Genomic DNA, 20,762 nt, shown 5'->3' on the forward strand with positions numbered 1-20,762 from the left:
ATGTCTCTCCCTCAGAGACGTCTTTTCAGCTTCCCGCATACAGAAGCCAGCACTTAGGACACTCATCTCATCACGCACACAGAGTGTACATAACTTGCTGAGGCAAAAACATACCAATTAACCAAGCGTGTAAGTCATCTTCACAAAGGTATTAGATACTTTATTCAGAGATATTCATTCTATAGACACATTATATTGGCTGCTGCCCCCACTTTATACGAGAAATCTGCAAGACTCCCAACCTGCATTACATTGGTATCAGATTTCTCCTCTTGACAGCAGAAGCACTCGATCGATCCAGAGTGCATCCATTAAGGAATGATAAAGCCATTTTATCAGGCTTGTGCATCCCTCTGAAACATGAGCACATCTTCATGCCAATAGGCCACTGACCTTCACACTATATTTCATCAGACGCAGATTTGACCCTTGACCTCAACGCTACATTCAAAAGTGAGTTAACCTTGTTAATACCCTTAATATGATTATAAAGCACACAATAGTTCAGTAAAATGGTCTTTGTTCATGCTGAATCAGCATGGTAAATACTTGACTAATTGTACTCGTAATATATACATTGATTACATTTGAATTACATAAAGAAGGTGGTATGCCATACTTCAATGCAAAGATGGTTTGCAGATTAGAAGAGCAGTAGAAATAATGAAACTTATTGAAATACTAGTCAGAAATAAAAATAGCATTTTTCAGGGGGTTGGAGGAGTGTGCTGCGGTGGAGGGAGCTTGGTAGTAGACCATTAAGTGAGTCATAGCCAGATGATATGAAATTTCATTTCTGCCTTTGGTCTACCATCCCACCTTTTCAACACTCTGACAACATTAATTATCTATTCCTGTGTGAGTTGGGATAGTTATGTGTGTGTAACAGTGTGACACCACTTTCAAGTGCTTCTTGTGTGCATTGCAGAGTGTAGACGCTTGTAGCTCCAGATTTTGAAGCAGACAGAGTCCTCTACAGCAGGTGGTATTCAGTCGGGCGGCTTTCATGCCAATGCACATTCAAGGCTCCCAAACAGCTGGTGTAGTGAAACAATATGCTGCTTTTAATGATTACAATCAAAAAAGTTCAACAACATTCACTACAGAGAAGAATGAATGCTGGCAACTTTATTGGCCATAATTACTGTTTTAAGAAATACGATATACAAATTCATAAGAGGACAAGGGAGGGGAAGGGCTTTCAGGTAGAAAAGATGAAAGATGGAGAAGTAAGGCTCAAGATTCATCAGGTTTGGTTTGCAGATGGAGGAGGGGGGGGGGGGGTGGCTGGGGCAAGAGCAGGGGGAGAGGGGGGAAGGGGTCCCTAAGCCAATAGGAATGGTTAACATTACTCCTAACATGTCAACAGAGTGCTTCTCTGTCTCTTCCAAAATAAGAATAAAAAATAAAAAAAACAAATTGACAACTAAAAATAAAAAAAATAAGTAGAGGAAGAAAAAAAAGAAGAATTAAATATAAAAAAAACGATGGTTAAAAGAAAACACTAAGAATATTTATTTAATGGAGGAAAAAAACAGGCAGTTAGCCACTTCAAGTACAGGGATTTCCCAGTGTCCAGTGCTGTGGTGCAAGTCGGTGGGCAGGGGTCGGGTTGGGGCTGGCCACGAGGGGACTGGGGCTAGAGGAGGATGGTGAGGTTGGCAGAGGGGTTGGCAGGGGTCAGGAGGAGGGGACTACATCAGTGAGCAGGATGTCCTTCCTTGCGGGGCACCGCCATCTATCTTCTCTGCCTCCAGGATTATCCTTTTAAAGACCTCCACTGCAGTCTGCAGAGAGAAGGGAGAGAGAGAGAGAGAGAGAGAGAGAGAGAGAGAGAGAGAGAGAGAGAGAGAGAGAGTGTTACATTTTTGTGATGCATTGTTACACATTATTACAGTAATTTCCATATTTAATTATGATTATTAAGATAACCACTAATAAGAGCAAGATACAGACATGCATTATTTTCTATTTCAGTAGCTGGGTTTCTATCCAATTTATGTCAATTGTGAGTCTGAACAGACAACCCTGAGTGGGAACACTTAGAGTGGTCCTGATGAACGTCACACAGTTGTTCACTACTCCTCCCTTGATTAACAGAGTTTCCAATTTGATTTCTCTTCCCAACACACCAGATGGAAACATGCACAGAATGACATTTATTTAAGATGAATTTTTCATAAATGTTCTTAAAATATGCAAATGAGTTGGATGGAACCCCAGTTATTAATGGCTATCGGATATTAATGCTTTACTTTAATCACGCTGAAAAGAACCACTTATAGCATATTTTATTCAGTGCACTCAGCGACACGTCATATTAATGCAATGTGCAGTAGTCCATACGATTTCCCGTATAGAACATTGGATCATGAGTAAGGTGATCCTGAGAAAATGACCAGCTGTTGTTCATCTGGATAATCTGTTAGTTAACAGTAATTTGAGCAGACAAGCGAGTAGCAGCAAATTACTGATTGGTAGAGACAATGTGCCTCCTGTAGGTTAAAAGCAGAAATAGCAACTAGAGACAGAATCAGCCTGTAAATGTTGGGAATGCCTCACAATCATTCTTGATTACAAAATATGATATGATTACATATAATATGATTACAAAATACTCCTGATGAAATGTGTTTGCATGCATAACTCATATTAGCCTTTAACAATGTTGCCTATAAAGGAAAATGACCACACACACACACACACACACACACACACACACACACACACACACACACACACAGAAATGTTGACGCCTTGTTTCTGCAGCACACACACATCCACCTTCCTATTCCTGCGACTATTGATGGCAAAACGGAAACCCTCTCTGCTCCATTAGGGATCTGTACATCATACGGTGGAAATTGGAGCTACAGCCAGCCGGCCCCTGCTCCCTGCTCACTCCTCTCCTGGGTATGGTGGGGTGGGCATGGGGAACAGACATGCCGTGTCCTCAAACAACCCTTTTTTTTTTGGGGGGGGGGGGTCGTGATTTTAGCTATGATTCCCACATGCATATGGATGAGAGCATAAACAGCAAACAGCACTCCATCTCAGAATAAACACACACACCGCCCTACATAGGCAGTCCTGCAGAGATGCAAGATGAAATGACTACTGTAAACTAAACAACCTCCGCATCAATCTACCTTAACCTTGTTGTGCGATTTGTCTATCTGAGTGAGTTCTTCTCTTTGGGGAGGATGGAAGAGGTTCACCCCAGCGTAGTTAAGAGAGGAGAGGGAGTCTGCCGACTCTGATGGCCGGGGGGGGGGGGGCGTCGTTATGGTGACAGCCAGGAGACAGCTCATTACCTGGTTCTCCTTTGCCGAGGACTCCATGAACGCGGCGTTCCAGGACTCTGCCAGGGCTTTGCCTTCTTCACAGCTGATGACACTGAGAAAGAGAGAGAGAGAGAGAGAGAGAGAGAGAGAAAATAATGAAGATGGCACTGCAGTAGTTACTTTTGCTGCCAATTTATTTACAAAAGATGAGCAATACAACACACACGCAATCACAATCAGCTTTTTATGGTGGATAAAAATGCAATGTCCACTCGTTAATGGATTGCAATCCTGATAATGTGTTCACCTCTGATTAATAAAGGTACAAAAGAAGCTGCAAATGATTTGTCATCTACCCCCCCCCCCCACGAAGATCCACAACTCACATTATGAACCTTAAAAATCTTCACTTATTTTATGTCCATTCCAGTGCTTAACACTCCACTCTATATGTCACTTATTACACGGCTCCGCTTACATAAGTGCTAGCTCTGCTGGGCTAATGCTCTCCTGTGCTAGCTCTGCTGGGCTAATGCTCTCCTGTGCTAGCTCTGCTGGGCTAATGCTCTCCTGTGCTTGCTCCCCTGCCCCTCCTGCCTGCCTGGGGCCTCTGTGCCTCTGGAGTGACTGTCAGGGACAACTCATCCAGCGGCACATTAACAGTGCTTGGTGACTGTGGCAGGTTAAAGTGTTTAAGCATCGCCTATCGACAGCAGCTTAATGGAGAGATTGATTATTGGCGGCTCTGCATCACAGCAGGCGCTCACAGGCCATTTCCTCACCAAGCCCAGAAGCGGCTCAATCCATCCGGCAAACTAGAGCCTGGACCCAGAGGCCACTTCATACTGCTGGCCCAATCAGCAGTAGCCAGTTTAGCCAATCAACAGTAAGGGCAGAGAAACAATCAACCAATTGTAAGCCAAGCAACCGCCACTTACAGTATGACACGCATATATGATTTTCAGCAGCCATGTTGTAGTGTATATAATGGATATAGGAAGCACATCTCATTTCCCATGTATCCCTGTCCTCACTCCCTGCATCCTCGTATCATTGTTCCTTGTTTCCTCCCTGTTTTGATTTGGGGGAGGGGGGGGAGGGGGATAGGATGTAAGAAAGGAACTAAGGGAGGATTGACATTGGAGAAATGAGAAATGAGAGAGACCCAATTTCCCAGACTTTCCACGACAGGAGGTTTAAACCTGTTCATGTCTAACTCTCCTCTCCTCTGCTCTGACCCTGTGCTCCTGGTATGCCGTACGGCTGGCATGTGTAGGTGCGTCCTGTTGTGTTGTGCAATAAGGCGGCGCCATGTTGCAATCGCATCCGCATGCACACTGCAGGTGGAGAAAAGCCCTGAGGCAGGCAGAATGCTGGACACGGCTTCTGCTGACAGCAACAGCAGCAGCAGCAGCACCATCACCATCCCCTACTCCATCTCCTCTCCTCCCCACCACCAACCAGCCAACCACACCCCAGCCCCCAAGATGAAACGAGACGCCAGTGATCAATACTGAGAGAGAGAGAGAGAGAGAGAGAGAGAGAGAGAGAGAGAGAGAGAGAGAGAGAGAGAGAGAGAGAGAGAGAGAAAGAGAGAGAGAGAGAGAGAGAGAAAGAGAGAGAGCGCAACAGCTCTGTGCTCAAGTGCACACACACACAGAAGCATGAACACATTCTCATAAGCACACTTGTACATGGATGCACATACACATCCTGCCCATGCATGCACGCAAACAATTGCTGACTAGCAGTCACAATCACACACATGCACATTTGTGCAGGCACACACACACACACGCACACGCACACGCACACGCACACGCACACGCACACGCACACACACGCACGCACGCACGCACGCACACACAATTAATTGGAGCTTGCAGCTTGTGCTGTCCATGCTGATCTATAAATAGTAGCAATGGCTAAAACACAGCAAGGCTCTGTACGATTCCCCCCTGAATGTATGCGAGACCAAATCCAAGCATGAGCTTGCATGTCAGCAAAGGTGTGAAGTATTATTTGTGGGAGTGTGTGTCTCAAGATGTGACGTCTCATGACAACAGGGAGAACAGTGTGTGTGCAAGTAAAATTGCTATGTGTATGTATGTGTGCATGTCTCTCTACGACACACACGCACAGAGAGTGTGTGTGTCTAAATGCGTGAGTATGTAAGAGTGTGTGTAATAATAAATATGTTTGACTGCAAAAGAACGCATAAAAAGATCTCCTTTGAGAGACACTGAATGAATAGCAGCAATGGCTAAAAGCATACAATCAAAGCAGATTACCGCCCATTAGACCACTAAATACCACCAACTCCTCTGCTGAGTAAAAATAGTCAGGGTCTCTCACCACTAAACTACACACTTCTCAATCTGGGACAGACCATAATAGGCATGAAGGATTCAGAACAACCCTAGGTTGCTCTGGCAACACAAGCCAAACAGGAGGTGCAAGGGTCACCAGTGACATCACATCCAGTGAGCGACGGTGATGGGGTTGGGGGTTCAACTTCCTGCTGGTCCACTTCCTGCTTGCTCTGATTTGTGAAGGACTATTAAAATGTGACCCATTTTATCTACGCCAGGCCTGCAGAGCTCCAGAATATCAGCCGGGCCAAAGGCCCATTTAAAGTCTGCCACAGAATGGACACTGCAGTCGCTCGACATGAACAATATAACTGCATGCACATTGCACAGCAGGGTCATATCCACCTAATGAAGTGCACATGCATCGCATCTTTCTAATATGTTTATTGTACCACATAAGGCGTCCATGTGTTCATGTTGCATTGTTACGCCTCATCAATCTAGTTACACTAAAAATAAACACCTCAGGTGACTATAAACACTCTGAAAGTGTGACCCAGTTTAGCAGAGAGGGCCCTCTGGGCCACTGCTGAGAATCGCTCAGGCCAAATGTGAATTTGAGGTCTAATGGCATGTAATGATCTGCCTTTGGCTCCAATGACAGCATGCAGCGATAGGGCCAAGGTCACTGAGCACAACTGCAGATGGAAGGCTTCAACACAATGAACTTCCCGCAAAACCTGTGTGTGTGTGTGTGTGTGTGTGTGTATGTGTGTGTGGTAGGGGGATGTGAGAGAGGATCTCTGTACTGGCTCCCAGTGAATGGACAGGGAGACCCAGTGGACTCATTGGGCTTGGTGGCCATAGGGAATTGAGTTGGGTTAGTGGCAGATGCACTCTCTCTCCTCCTGATCCACTGGAGTGGGAGGGGAACTTGTGTGTTAACTCACAACAGATGAACTCAGAGATGTTCATTAACCATCGGCCATAAAAAAAATAATTACAATAAAGGTTTATTACGGCCCCCTTGACAGTGATTGGCACAAGCCGAACTGCTTCAATTTATTATCTTTAAACCAACTCCCCGAGGGCTAGCAGAAAAAAAAGCATTTTTTATTCTACTAATAGCCCATGTGAGACACATGAAGTTCAATGTACGATTTGTGATTAAAACATGTCCTATAAAATCGAATTGAGTTTGTGCCACTCGACGGAGATAACAGAGTTTCACGCCTCTCCCTGTCCAGTTTGGTTTACCCCATAATAGCAAGACCTCCAGAAGTGGATTTCTTTACATCAAGCCTCTCATATGAAACTACTGAGAACAGTATAAACTTTGTGTGCTTCCTTTTTTACAAGGTTTTTGACACTGCACCTACCGTTCCATGTGAAGATCTTTCTTGTTTCCCACCAACATGATGGGTACTCTAAAAAGAAAAAAGTCCATTAAAACATGAACTCCAAAACATGAGTTACATATTTAGATGACATTTAGATCACTGAAATTATGTGATGACAAACACACTTACTGTACTTTTCCCACCATGTCCAACAGTTTTTCGTGGATAACTTTTACTACTTCAAAACTGCAAGCGAAAAAATAATAATACATTATAACTTTAAAATCTGCTGTATCAGAATAAAATCAACCAATACACAAAAAGCAGGCTGTTCACAGACCAAACTATGCCATAGGGGCTTAGTGGGTTTCAAGTCAAACTTGAATTGCTCTTCAGAAATTTCTGACTTTTGAAGATAAAAAAAAAAAAATTAATTCTTTGCAGGCATCCCAGTGAGCAGATGAAGCGAATTATTATTAACAGCATTTAGTCTTTCATTTAGCCCAAATAAAGCCCACTCACCCAGATACTTCAACCACATCATGTGGAAATGAGTGATTTGTGTGTGCAAAGGGGCATTCTTAGGGCCAAAAGCCAAATCTGATCTTCTGTGAGTAGTGTTGGAATATCTAAAAGCTGAACTGCAGTATACAGGGCGGAAGAAACACATAGGTTGAGCTTCAACTTGATTTTTATTTATTTCAGGTCTTCACATGTTGGACTATGGCTCATGGTGACTTACTGCCTTAGAGAGTAATAGTGGTTTGACACTGATGTAAGTCCATTCATACAAGCTGATGCGAGTTAGGTTTTGACCTTTCCTGATCAAATTATCTGTGAATGGGAATGAAACCGGGACAAGCTCAGGAGTAAAGCGGTCAGTGAGTCTAAACGACTGACTGTAGCTCTGCGTGTTAGACAAGGGGATATTAGCAGCCATCTTTCATTCAACAATAAGATCCTTTTAAAAGCGGGGTCCAGTGAAGTCATAGCCTGTCACAGAGCTAATTCTCAAACAGACCAGGCTCAGAAACATCAACGGCCAAATCTCAAGTGTACATAAGTGTCACGTGTAGACACATTCAGATGCTCCGTGTTTGGTGGCAGGGAGTTTCAAAGCAGCGGACGGATTCATGAGGTTACTGTTGAAGGGCCCGACATTGTCTGGGCCGGTGTCATTGTTGTTGCGTCAATACAAAGTCAATTAGACGCATGGTATCCGATAGCAGTGCACTCGATGACTCCGGCCTTGCATCCGGAAACTGAGGTCTCCTCGGTGTGCCTTTCACTGGACTGTACCAAGCGGAGTAGCAGCAGGGGCGAGATGATCACTCCCCTGACCACCAGTAGTTAGTACCACCCTGCCTCTTCATCTAGACTTTTAATGAAGCTTCGCGGGAGACTATCAAATGTTACTGTGAACAGGATGAATGATATTGTTGCAAACTCAAACTCTGATGCTATTAGTTCAATTGACTTCATTAAATCTTTTAATTCCATTGGAACCTTCATTCCAATTGATTTGCATCTGAGGAACCCGTGTATCAGTTCACCTCTCTCTTCTTAGACACTGTGAACTTAGTAACCTGATGTTAGATTTGGGTTACCCGAGGGCAGGCCTTAAGATTAGGTTCAGTGACTAGCCATCAATTTCACATTATGAGACACTGTATATCAACCTTAGAGTAAAATTCTTCCAAGTGGCAGCTGTTTGGAAGCATTAACGTAAGATTTGTCTTATTTGCTTGTTATGTCCAGGGAAGGCCATTCATTTGCAGTGTCTCTACCCGCCAGACTGCGGAGTAATTACTGTATGTTTGAACGCAGCGGGCCGGGCGCCTGCGTTTGCCTTACTCAGGTAAATCCTGCAGTTGCAGAGCCAGAAACAAGACCCACAATTTCCGTAATGACTGCTCGCTGCTGCTGCTGCTTTTTTCTTTCTGCCCGTTCACTGAAGAAAAAAGAGAAAAGTAAAAAAAAAAAAAGAAAGAAAAACAAATAATCCCATTGAAGCCCTAATGCAGGCTGACGTAATGCACCGAGGGTGGAGGGGCGAGCCAGAGCCACGAATGTCCAGTTTCCAGGGAATCTTTCTCTTGAGAAAACCATGGGGACATAAAAAAAAAGTCCTTCCAAGGCTCAGGGGGATCGTGGGATTCCTCCACAAGGCCATCGATGAGAACCCGCTGAGATGGTCAGCCTTTCAGTCTTGTTACAGCAAGAAGGTTCACAGCTAAATCTATGGTATGTGCACATACTGTGTATATATACACGTGTGTGTGTGTGTGTGTGTGTGTGTGTGTGTGTATGTATATCTAATAGCCTGATCCTATATCTAATAGCCTGATCAAATCTGTAGATCAAATCTTAAGGGTGCTTCAATTTCATATGTGGACATAGCCTGGCTCTTATATGGACAGACAGAGGCATAGAGAAAAGTGGAGATGATAAAACCACTCCAGAGGAGAAAGTGAGAGAAAGAGAGATGACAGACAAGAGAGAGAGATGAGCTGTTAAAATAAAGCTGAGGAAAGTGGGTTAAAACACATGCGTACGTACATGCACACACGCACACTGACAAGGCGTGAAAGCACATGGAGGAGAAAAAAATAAATCAGAAGTGTAAAATATTAAGAAAAAGAAGAGATGGTGAGAGGGGTGAGAGAGGGGATGGTGGCGAAGAGATATTCAGAGAGACAGACAGCGAGAAAGAGAGAAGCCAGGGATTTAATTTTCATGTCATTTCATCTCCAGCTGATGCTTAGCGTATAGGGAGTGTGTGCATGTGCGTGTCTCTCTCTCTCTCTCTCTCTCTCTCTCTCTGTGTGTGTGTGTGTGTGTGTGTGGATCCCACACAGATATGGGAAAAGGCAAAGACCACCCAGAGAAGGAAAAACGTCTGTCATCCGGTCACCTCAACCATCTCAGCTGGCAGACCAGTAGTGGCAGGCAGGCCAGGGTCAGGAGGTGACCGCCCACAGAGCATTCTATATGTAGCGTACGCTGTGGACATGCACTTGGGGACACCGCTGTAGGGGCGGAACTGTGAACTGAAATCACCATGTCCTCATATTCCAAACAGCCTATTTCAAGTATAGATTTGGGGCTTTTAGTCTTTACATAGACAGGACAGTGGAAATGGACAGGAAGTGAGTGGGAGAGAGGGATGGAGGTGGGATGAGGAATCGAACCAGAGGCCCCTGTGGGTGATCGGGATAGTGCCGTTTGCACTATAATTCCCCCATAGACCACACATTCATGAAAAGATACTGGATTAGGGTGGTAGGGGTCATTCATTTGAGCTTCTCTGCCTCGTCCTCCACCCAACAACAACCTTGACCGCAGTCCTCCACCACAGCAGATATGAAAGGTCCATGTGGCTCTAAAGGTGGTGTGAGGAGCTACTAACGCAGAGGTCATGGGCTTGACCACCACAGAGCACACACACAGATGAAATGCCCTTGCTATATACGGCTTTTTCATATACCTGTGTGAAGAGAGGGATTTCAGATGTATACAGATTAGTGAACATAGTGTGCCAGGGTGTTTCTGGGGGGGGGGCCTCAATTCTTCACACCTCTAACTTTCTCCCTTCTGGCACTGGGCATGCCCAGCCCCGCTCCTTCAGTGGTGTTCCTTCCTTAGACGTAGCGCTACGGGTACATAGCTGCATCTTTGGGTGAGAACACCTGAAATCATATTGGTGACTACAAGGATACCTATACCATGACTTTGATTTGTGCTTGCAATGAAAGGGAGGTATTGAGTGGCGCCTGGCACAATTTCACTATCAGATTGGGCTGCTGGCACGAAGTGTCATCAAAACCACTGTGCACTGTCAGAGTGCGCACTCTTAAATCACACCCAGGTATGTACTGTCTTAAAAAAGGAGTCTTAGAAAATGTAGACAGAGAGTAAAATTGACAACCTACCTTTTATTTGACGTAACAGAATACACCAAAATGTAACCATTGATGTCTATGGAGTAAGTCTGTGGAAAAATGGAGTATTCATCCTGAGGGAAGAGTAAAAACATATTAAATCTGAATCTGTTTAAGTTCTGCAGCTTATCCACACATCCGAATTAAACCAATATTAAAAACAAAACAAATGAAACTTCTCTCACTGCTTCAAATATATTCAGAATCATTGTTATACACAGTAATGAGTGCACCCTAAGCCCTGAACCAACAAATACAAAACTATAAATAAACAAATGGGCTTCAGTCATCAATCAAAATGTAGTCCAGAGAAAAGCCGTGGCTAATCCACTGTGTAGTGGTTATAGACGGAGCGGGCTTACCTGGCCTGCCGTGTCGACCAGCTGCAGGTGGTACTCTTGACCGTTGACTGTGATCATTTTTGTAAATGCTGTGAAGCAGCAGAGAGACAGAGAGAGGGAGGGAGAGAGAAACAGGGAGAGAAAGACCGGTGGGTAAGTGAGAGATGCATGGTCAGAAGGCGATCTTGAACGGACCATCTGCAGAGCTAAGCAGAAGAGATGAATCAATATGCTAAGTGCTAACGCAACGCTACAAGAAAAATTACACACTATTAGTCCATCAATCCTTTTCGTTTTAAAACACGCTATAACAACATGCACTGAAGTCACAGAGAAAAAAAGAGATTGGCGCAAATGTTTAAAGTAAAATATAAAAAGAAAAATATGTTTAAAGACAAATATACCCTTGTGTGAACAAAACTTGTTGCAGTTCATGGGATATGTATAATGTATGGTTATACAACGCTCAAGAGGTGTTTAATTAGCCATCCTCCCTGGACCGCATCATCATCCCTCTGTGGCTGAGAGAAAATAGCCGTCTGTGTCTGTCTGTGTGTGTGTGTGTGTGTGTGTGTGTGTGTGTGTGGTGAGTAAACGACGCTAATGTCATTACTGTGGACTCCAGAAGACTCAATGAGAGCAAAAATCACCTCCCTTCCTGCAGCCCCTGTCCTGCAAATTAGCAAGTAAAATTAGCAACAGAGAACTGCCCATTCATCACCGCCAAACAGCTAGAGCTACAGCCAGCCAGCCAGCCAGCCCCTCTCTTCTCTACTCAGCCTGGACTCCAAGATCAGAGTCCTGCACTGCACTGCTCTGAGCCTGCTCTAACCACAGAGACCACGGAAGAACCACGTATACCATACTTGTCAATCTCCCCCATCAAACCGAGAGCAAAATGTCACGCATCTTCAATCACTCGCCTGTTCCGTCTAGCATGGCTGACATGAGAGAGCGAAACGAACGTAACGCAGAACGGGAGACATTGCTTCTGAAAAAAAAAAGATGTGAGGGGGCATGTTTGTGCAGTGGGAAACGAGAGTGCGGCTTTATTTATATATTTATTTACATAAAAGAAAAAAAATTGGGATTGTTGTTGAGCACCCGGCATCACAGAGGAGTCGGCCATCGTGATGGAACGGGAGAGGACGACTCCTTCTCAAATGTGGGTCAGAACGCCAAATGACTGATTACATATGCAAGGCTGCCCCATACTCCAACTGTGACCTCGCATGACTGACAAAGCCACAAAAAATAATACAAAATTATAATTAAATCTGTGCATGTCCACTCCTCATTATGACCACTTCACTCTCTACTTAAGATGGAGATCTTCTCCACTGGCTAAAGACTATATACACAAACAATGCCCACTGTCACATGTTAATCCATAATGGCCATAATGACTTTAATAAATCTTGATTATGACTCCAAGCTGCTCCAAGTACCTGCTCCCTGGCCTGTACTGAGTGGCGTATTGGGGAAATAAGACGGGGCTTTTGAAGACAGCACTTTTAGGTGGGATAAATGCCAAGCTTTCAAGAAGGTTGCCCTTCAAATATAGGCACAAGCGCAGCTGTACAGGTGAAGTATTTAAGAGGGCCGCACTAAATGAGCACTCAGACTAAGAAGCCTCGGGGAGAGAGAGAGAGAGAGAGAGAGAGAGAGACAAAAACAGAGAGAGGGAGAGAACAAAAAAAACAGACAGACAGAAACAGAGAGAGGAAAAGAGAGACAGTGGTTCTGGGTGGCTCAGATATCCACAGTGGCCATTAACTTTAGCTAACTGACATGAACAAGGCCTCCACCATTCCTCAGCAGAGTTCCGCTCGTCTCTCTAAAGATGCAACGTTCATTAGCCTCGCTCTCCTTCTCCCTCCTGTCTCATGCTCTCTCCCTCCCAGCTGTCTGTCTGATGATCACCGTCTCTATGTCCAGTCTGTCTGACTAATCTTACACTCTCCCTCTTTCCACGTCTCTCCCCCCACCACCCCTCTCTCTATGACTCTTCTTCCCTATCTCACTGTATGTTCTCCCTCTCTTCCCATCTCTCTCCATTACTACATTTCCACACTCGTCTCCTTCGGTCTCCTCCCATTTCTCCATTCGGCTCCTAAGAAACCTTCTATGGAAGCAGCATTCAACTATTCTTCCTCTTTTTCTCCCCTCCCGCATGCTCCCTTTCACTCCCCATAGTTACTAGGAAACTCTGGAAGAGGAAGCACATAATTCAAACAATTTTCTCTCTCTCTCTCTCTCTCTCTCTCTCGCTCACTCTTCCCTTACTTTCTGCACCAGGGAACTCAATTCAATAAGCCTTGGCTTAAGGGAGCACGCAGCTCTGTGCAGTGTGTCAGTACAGCGGAGTACAAATCCAGACAGCGAGGGGAAATATTCTGACGCACGAGGCTGCTCGACTCCGTGCTCGGCGAGGCTTCCGATAACCAACTGGCTCACCCGCTCCTTCCGCCAGGCGAAGATGACGTGTGGAGTGATAACGCGGTCGAGAGTACGTCACAGACTACACCAACGTCGCTGAACGTCATATCTGTGTCAAAGTCAGCACAAGGTACACGGCTGACTCCCTTCCTACGTTAAGTCAAATGGTCCAAAAAAGGTTTCGTATTCACGCTCACACATATTTCATAGGAGACATGGTCCCCCACAAGAACTTAAAGGCCTGCAGAAGATAATGAATATATGAAGGTCTGCAGGCTTGTTCAGGTGTATGGCCCTGATCTATCTGAATCACAGCATTACCTCATAAAACCCTGGGCCTGGCCCTTGCCATCTGAGCAGAGACAACACTCTGCCACCTAAGCCTACAGATTTGGAAACAGGCAGTCAAGCAGGCTTAGAACACGGCATGCCAGCCGCAGAAGGATTCCATTGAGGAGGAGGGAGGAGGAAAAAGAAAAAAAAGAAGACGACGAAAAAAAGAGACCTTCCTAAAAATAACGTGCATTACCTTTTGCAGGGTTTGTGCATGGGAGCACTTCAAATGCCTCAGGCCCTGGTGACAGACTCTCATTCACATAGTCGTTGCCCATGGGTTATGGTCCTCAAAGAAGTGATTCTTTGTTTTAGTAATATGGTGTTCTCATTTTCTTTTTATTTAAAAGCACTCCAAGCAGACATAGAGGAGCTAGTGACACAATTTAGCCGCCATGGTAACTGGCGTACACACATACAGTTGTCTGCGCTTGAACTCTGTGAACCAGGCCCTCCGGTACATATCTTTTCTAAATGGCTCCTTGTGGCTGGGCCAGGCTCCCCAGTAATGGCTAAGAAATGCTAATTCAGGCAGAGCGGAGTCATTGTGAAGGGAGAATTACAGAGACGCCGCTTGTATGTGTGATACACACTTGTAGCCCTGCGAGACTGCTCATCAATGAGGAACCAGCCGCAACAGGATTGCACCTGGCTCATCTCCAACACCTGGATTTCTGTGCCAGTGGCGTCAAGCTGAGAGGTAGTGGAGTGGGGTGGGAGAAACAAAGACTGCAGGATGGCGGTGGCTCGTTACCACACACACACACACACATAGTTCAATCTTTATACTTACTATTTTCTATGGTTGGGTCATAAGAATCCACAAACTGGCCTTCCACAAATTGTATTGTCAAAGAGGACTTCCCTGCAGAAACAAAGCAGAAGAGAAAAGATACAACACTCATTGGCTTGTACAGGTTTTAATGTGTAGCAAGTCAAAGAGCACTACGCAAGTGAGTGCATCATTTGTACACTACACACTGTCTCATTTTCACATCTTCAAGGGTAACATACACAGAAACTGTATGTTAAACACCTGTCTTACATGATGGAATATTCTACATGGATGTTTCACCTACAGGCAACCAGATTCAGCTTTAAAATGTGTAAAAGCAGCTTAAACAGTTTCAACAGAAACATTTGAGTAAATATGATGCTGAATACTGAGCATACAGTAGGGCCACCTTTCCTCTTGCATCATTCAAGAGTACCTGCATGTGCATGCGGATCAGAGTATGGGGCTAATGCTATCTGCTGTCCACCCATGCAGCAAGAAATGTCCTGTAGTCCTGTAGCCTGTTGCTATAACAACAGTAAGTTCACACAGGCATCCAGTGTGTGTGTGTGTGTGTGTGTGTGTGTGTGTGTGTGTATGTGTATGTGTATGTGTGTGTGTGTGTGTGTGTGTGTGTGTGTGTGTGAATTTTCATTCACACACAGAAAAGCCCAGAGGGAGAGTGGTTCACTCAACAATGGAAATACAACTCATGCGAGGCGGAACTGCACATTGATTTGCTCCTTTACGTTGCCGAATGAATGGCAAAAAAATAAATAAATAAATAAATAAAAAAACTCAATCTCCCCCCATCCCTCCCTCAGCGCCTGTATACACATCTCCACTTTAATATTCCCATAAAATATTCCACATCTGCAGCAGCACAGAATAATGATTTGCAGTGGCTGAGGGGTTTCCATGCTGGAGGTATTCAGATCAGAGGGTGATGCTGCTCCTGACGGCTGCTGCTGAGCACCTTGGCCACGGGGAGCCAGGAGAGCATGAGGAGCCATGGAGAGCTAACAGCACAGTGGACAGAGACCAGGACCATTGTACTCTACTGTACTTTACTCTACTGTACTGTACTGTGCACCGTACTGTACGTTTTAATGAAGATGCATGGACATGTGCGTCCTTTTCCCTCTCTCAAGGGGGCTATAAATAGGTACTGCGACAGAATGATGGTGAGAAAGAGAGTGTGAGTGAGAGTGAGAGAGAGAGAGAGAGGTAAGAGAGTGGTGCTCGGGTAGAGTCCAGTGCCTGTTCAGTTGGCACTGTCCATAACCCCGAATAGAACAGTGGAACCCAGTGGGCGTCGTAACGATTAGCCTGCAGAGCTATGGAGAGCGGAATGCCAGCTCACACGGTCGCCACTCACTGCTAATGGAGGTTTTAACAAGGCTAAAGGTCCAGCAGGTGACATCAGGGGGCAAATAAGGAAGTGGCAATTTCGGCTGCATCTTTCTGCGCATCACGTAGGAAGCTGAGGCTCAGAGAAAGTGTCTGGCTAACTGAACCTGGTGGTGAGATGGGTCTCTAGCAACACAACAGATTCAGACACAGGAAGCAATAGATATTGATTACCAATTTGATTATGCTCAGCCTCGCATACCGGCTAAGCTTCCTTTCCAAACAGCTCTCTTGCATTGCCATACTCCACGACCTGAGACGTGAAGTATCTGGTGTTTTAAAGAGGCCAGCTTGAACCTGATCCATGATAACTTGAGCAATCACAAAGGTGACATGGGCAAAAAAAACAAAATACAAACAAACATCCTTATAGGAGGAAATATTGGGCAGATCTGTGGCTCATAAGGGGAGCCTTTCTGCTGGAGATGAAAGAGAGAGAAAGTGAAAGTGGAGATTTGGGCGAGGTTCAAAGACTCAGGGCCAGATGTACTAACGCTTTTGCGCCCACTTTAGGCGTATTTGTTTCGCAATGTGCGTGTAAAATCATTGCGAGGTATGTAGCCTACAAACAGGCCGCAATGATGTAAAAGCGCAAACTGCCTGTCGCGGGAGCTGGAAGTGGCAGATTGCGTTTGTCATGTCATGCATATGCATTCATGGGAGGATCCAGGGGAAAGTGGGAGTTTAGCGTAAAAAGATGGGAAGGGAAGAGTAAAGAGCGTATTCCGCGGTATGTACAAAAACTGCTCCTGAAAGCGTACATACTATTTTGCGTCTAAATACTTCCGCCTTGTAAAAGCAGGTGTTAATCCAAATTGCAGTTCAATGCGTCAATAAGAGAACCTTTCAAAGACAACAGAATCGCTATTTAGAGAGTTTTTGTGGTGAAAGTATTTGTAGGCTACTACCAAAAGCAACCTCAACTTTTGTTGGCCTTTCGAATGTCTTACTTTCACGTCATTCACTTAAAAGGGACACCAGGCAACGTTTTCGTGTTAATTAATCATCTTCGTAAGTCGGTATATGGTTAAATGACTCATTACGGGGCGAATGAAGGCTCTCTCGCCCGCCCCTACTGCCTGTAGGAAGAATATCCCACTTGCAAGTTCGGTGTATCCTACCCGCCGACTGAAGCAGGATCAGTTTACAGCACAGAGGCAGGCTAACGAAAGGCTAGTGATTGTTGCAAACGTGTGTATAATGGCAGCGCCGGCGAAGAAGCAGCGAAAAAACCCTTGACGGAAGACGCAAAGAAAAGGAAAAGAGCTTCAGACCAAGCGAGGGGGAGTTTCGTAGAGAAAAAGCATCAGGCTTGCCTGTTGTCCCTTTAAATTTTCCTACTTGCTAGATTTGACCAATCTTCCGTAGCCTACGTGCACAAGTAGTTTGAGTAGAACTACTGATCTTCATTATCTCCCTGCTTGTTTACATCTTATCATGTATGGTATTATTTCATGATGCTAAACGTTTGATTCTTTTTAATGTTGTCATCAGTTAACTTCATTCAATTGCGCTTGTATGTAGGCGCTGCCATTCAGTTGTGGACGTTCGTAAATTGCATTTACGATAAAGGCAGAGAAAGGCGCAGTTTACACTAAGGATAGAACGATTGATAAATAAGACGGAAACTTGGGTCTGACAGCGTTCGCAATCTGCGGTGTGTCCATGACGCTGATAACGCTACGTTCGCAAATGTACATACATCTGGCCCTCAGTGCTTTCTCTGCATAACAGAATTGCTACTGTGTCCGTGTGAGTCTAGGATACTCGACGTTGTGTATGTGTGAGTTCCTCTCAAGGAAGTGGAGCAAGTGGCTTGACTATGAAATTATTAGAGCATCAGGCTAGCTGATGTAGGCCAGGCCTGTATTTAAATCACAGCTTCGGGCTGTGAGGGCGCCTTCGCCTTGGCCTGTCAGTCACTCTCAGCAAGGTTAGAGTGATGACACGGTGATCAGATGGTGTGCATCATCGCCTGCTATTCTGCCCTTGGAGGAAGCATTGGAGTGCCTGTCCTTGCCTTGCCTTCCCACTGCTCAACAGATATCTGCCTCTGCTGTACCCACTAGGATAAATGTAATGCTTTCTGACTACACAGAGAGAGAGAGAGAGAGAGAGAGAGAGAGAGAGAGAGAGAGAGAGAGAGAGAGAGAGAGAGAGAGGAGAGCCAGTGTCAGTATGAATTCTATAACTCTATTCTTTTAGAACTGAAAGCATGGACATCACCATTTAAGTTTGATTTTGCCTACAAGTTGATCTTTTAGTTGATCTGGCACCTTGTCTCTGTACACCTCTGTTGCCAAGTTGCATCTGCAGGAGTGGACAGTGAAGACCGTGGTGCATCCAATGTGACTACAGGTCGAGACCAGCCTTCAAGTCATGGAGACCATCCACCCTAGAGGCGGCTGCTAACTCATGTGAGGCGTGATTCAATGTTCACACGCCCTCTGCACTGGATTTAACCAGCAACCCTTGTGGATGCCTGTGTGTGTGTGAGTGAGAGAGTGAGAGTGAGAATGAGACAGAGAGAGAGAAAGAAAGAAAGAAAGAAAGAAAGAAAGAAAGAAAGAAAGAAAGAAAGAGAGAGAGTGTGAAAGAACGAGAGAGTGCGTGTGTGATCTGCGACACTGGCCTCATGTTGTATGTGCTTGTAGTCTTGCTATGCAACACCTATGTCATGTCATAAAAAACACACTCATGTGTACGTGTTACACTGATGCAGGTGTATGTGTCTGTTACTACAGAGGTGTGCATACATAAAGGTGTGTGTGTGTGCACATCTGTCACTATAACACACACACACAGCTACAAATTCATTCACCATCTAACATCACTATCGTCAGGCTATTGTTACGATTTCAAGTACTACTGATGAGTAAAACAACAGTAGCTTATAATACACACCATAAACTACAGTCCAAAAATAGATTGTGATTCATCTCACGATGAATGGAATATTAGTGTGGTGTGTGAATGAAAATTCTAGTGAGAAAACCTGCTTATAGGCGCAGACTGACTGTTTCATAGGATATAACGAGGATACGTCTTCGACTGTTAACAGCAGGGTCCTTAAACATGTATTCCCTCCTAGTCGGATGAGCTGTGGGGAGTTTTTGTCTTTGAACACATCTCCTGGGAATCACTACCTGCAGCGTTACCGTCTGTAGTGAGCCCGCCTCATCCTCTTTGGACAATTATGATGCAGATTAATTTGCAACACAGGCCCATTCAGGATATGGTACCATGGTAGAAGTGAATCACTCCATGACTATATAATAATATCCATTAAAGGAGAACAAAACTAAAACAAACAGTGACCGTCACGAGTTGTCAGTTAATTAGGCTACATCTCACACCCAGACACTATGTTTATTGTGTAGTCGCTACCCTATTTAAAATTGAAAAGTGGTGACTTGGTGTGCATTGCGATTATTTTTCAATTTCCACCGATTCCATCGAATACCCACATGATGTCAACCTAGGTGCAGTAGGCTACCTGAGAACAATTTCGCATTATGTAATTGTGTCACTGATCCACATGGACCGCTCAGGCCTGGGAACATTGAGGACATGAAACCTTAACGACCCAGACGATTTATTAGACACAAGGTTGACACAAGGTTGACAGACTGTGGGCCATCACGCTCTGGTATGTATTAGTCCCCACATGACTGGTATTTTGTAGACACTCTAGGAGCTGAAGTCGTGGCCGGGTGACTTCCACTTGAGTGACATTCAGCTGATGCGTTCACACACGAATAATGCACTGGCCATAGACATGGTTTAAGCTGTAAGCTTTGCTAGTAAGACTTAAAACTACTTACAATTACGGGTGGCGGGAAGAGTGGGCTCCTTATCAGTCAGCAATAAACTATATTTATTTTGTAAAAAAAAAAAAAGATTGAATCGCGTACTTACCAACGGATCTGTATCCCAGAACAGCAATTTTTCGGGATTTCGGCTGCGGCATCTTTTTCCTAGCAGCGACACCACATCAATATCGACATACAGAGGCCTGTTGGACACCCCAGATCTATCTAAACTAAAAACGGGCCCACTGATCGGCACTTCACCCAACAAAACTCGAAAAATTGAATAAATAACTGTTATTCAAGCCAGAATTTCACAATTTAACGAAAAAGTAGCCGTGCATCTGTATCCTCTGCGTCACTCCCCAAAGCAATCCAACGTGAATTATTCAGCATATGCCCTTCGTTGATTGGTTGAAGTCACGCCGTTAGGAGGGCCTTTCTCTAATTCATCAGCGGCTATTGGAGGGGAAATCTTCCTTATTTTCCTAGGGGGGATATCTATTGGATGTTGGGAGTTGTCACTGATGACAGGATTGGAGATACACTACAACAATAATTATAATGTGTTGGAAACGCTAGCTGCCATATTTTCTACGCTAGAGATGTTGCACATGATATGATGAAATTTAAATGATTTTTAAACCTGTGTTAAATATAGGCATAATAAAAGTGCGCGGTCTGGTGCACATTCAGTATCTCAGTCAGTGACCATCTTTGCGCATAATGGTCTTCGCATGGGTGTAACATAGTTTCAAGTTTTAATTCACGACGTTTT

The 20,762-nt window shown here is 44.7% G+C and overlaps 1 protein-coding gene across 1 annotated transcript; it reads right to left on the bottom strand.

The window, feature by feature from the left end:
* Nucleotides 1–216: 216 nt before the first annotated feature.
* Nucleotides 217–20,343, bottom strand: rheb (Ras homolog, mTORC1 binding). The gene is made up of 8 exons (XM_076291378.1): nt 20,094–20,343; nt 14,784–14,855; nt 11,240–11,307; nt 10,869–10,951; nt 7,126–7,182; nt 6,976–7,023; nt 3,315–3,396; nt 217–1,787 (listed from the first exon to the last, which is right to left on the bottom strand). Exons 1-8 carry the CDS (start codon nt 20,143–20,145, stop codon nt 1,695–1,697), a joined length of 555 nt encoding a protein of 184 aa, XP_076147493.1. The 5' UTR covers nt 20,146–20,343; the 3' UTR covers nt 217–1,694.
* Between the last annotated feature and the right edge of the window lie 419 nt (nt 20,344–20,762).

The sequence above is a fragment of the Alosa pseudoharengus genome, unplaced genomic scaffold (assembly GCF_046254945.1).
Source record: "Alosa pseudoharengus isolate Yale_2024_CS ecotype anadromous, Long Island Sound unplaced genomic scaffold, YU_APseudo_1.1 YU_APseudo_1.1_scf_18, whole genome shotgun sequence".
Lineage (NCBI taxonomy): Eukaryota > Metazoa > Chordata > Actinopteri > Clupeiformes > Clupeidae > Alosa > Alosa pseudoharengus.

Coding starts and splice junctions, on each gene's coding strand:
- rheb (XM_076291378.1), bottom strand. CDS start 20,145: ATGCCGCAGCCGAAATCCCGAAAAATTGCTGTTCTGGGATACAGATCC. Junction 10,952..11,239: donor TGGTCGACACGGCAGGCCAG/GTAAGCCCGCTC, acceptor CTCTTCCCTCAG/GATGAATACTCCATTTTTCC. Junction 7,183..10,868: donor TCTGTTACGTCAAATAAAAG/GTAGGTTGTCAA, acceptor TTTCGCTTGCAG/TTTTGAAGTAGTAAAAGTTA.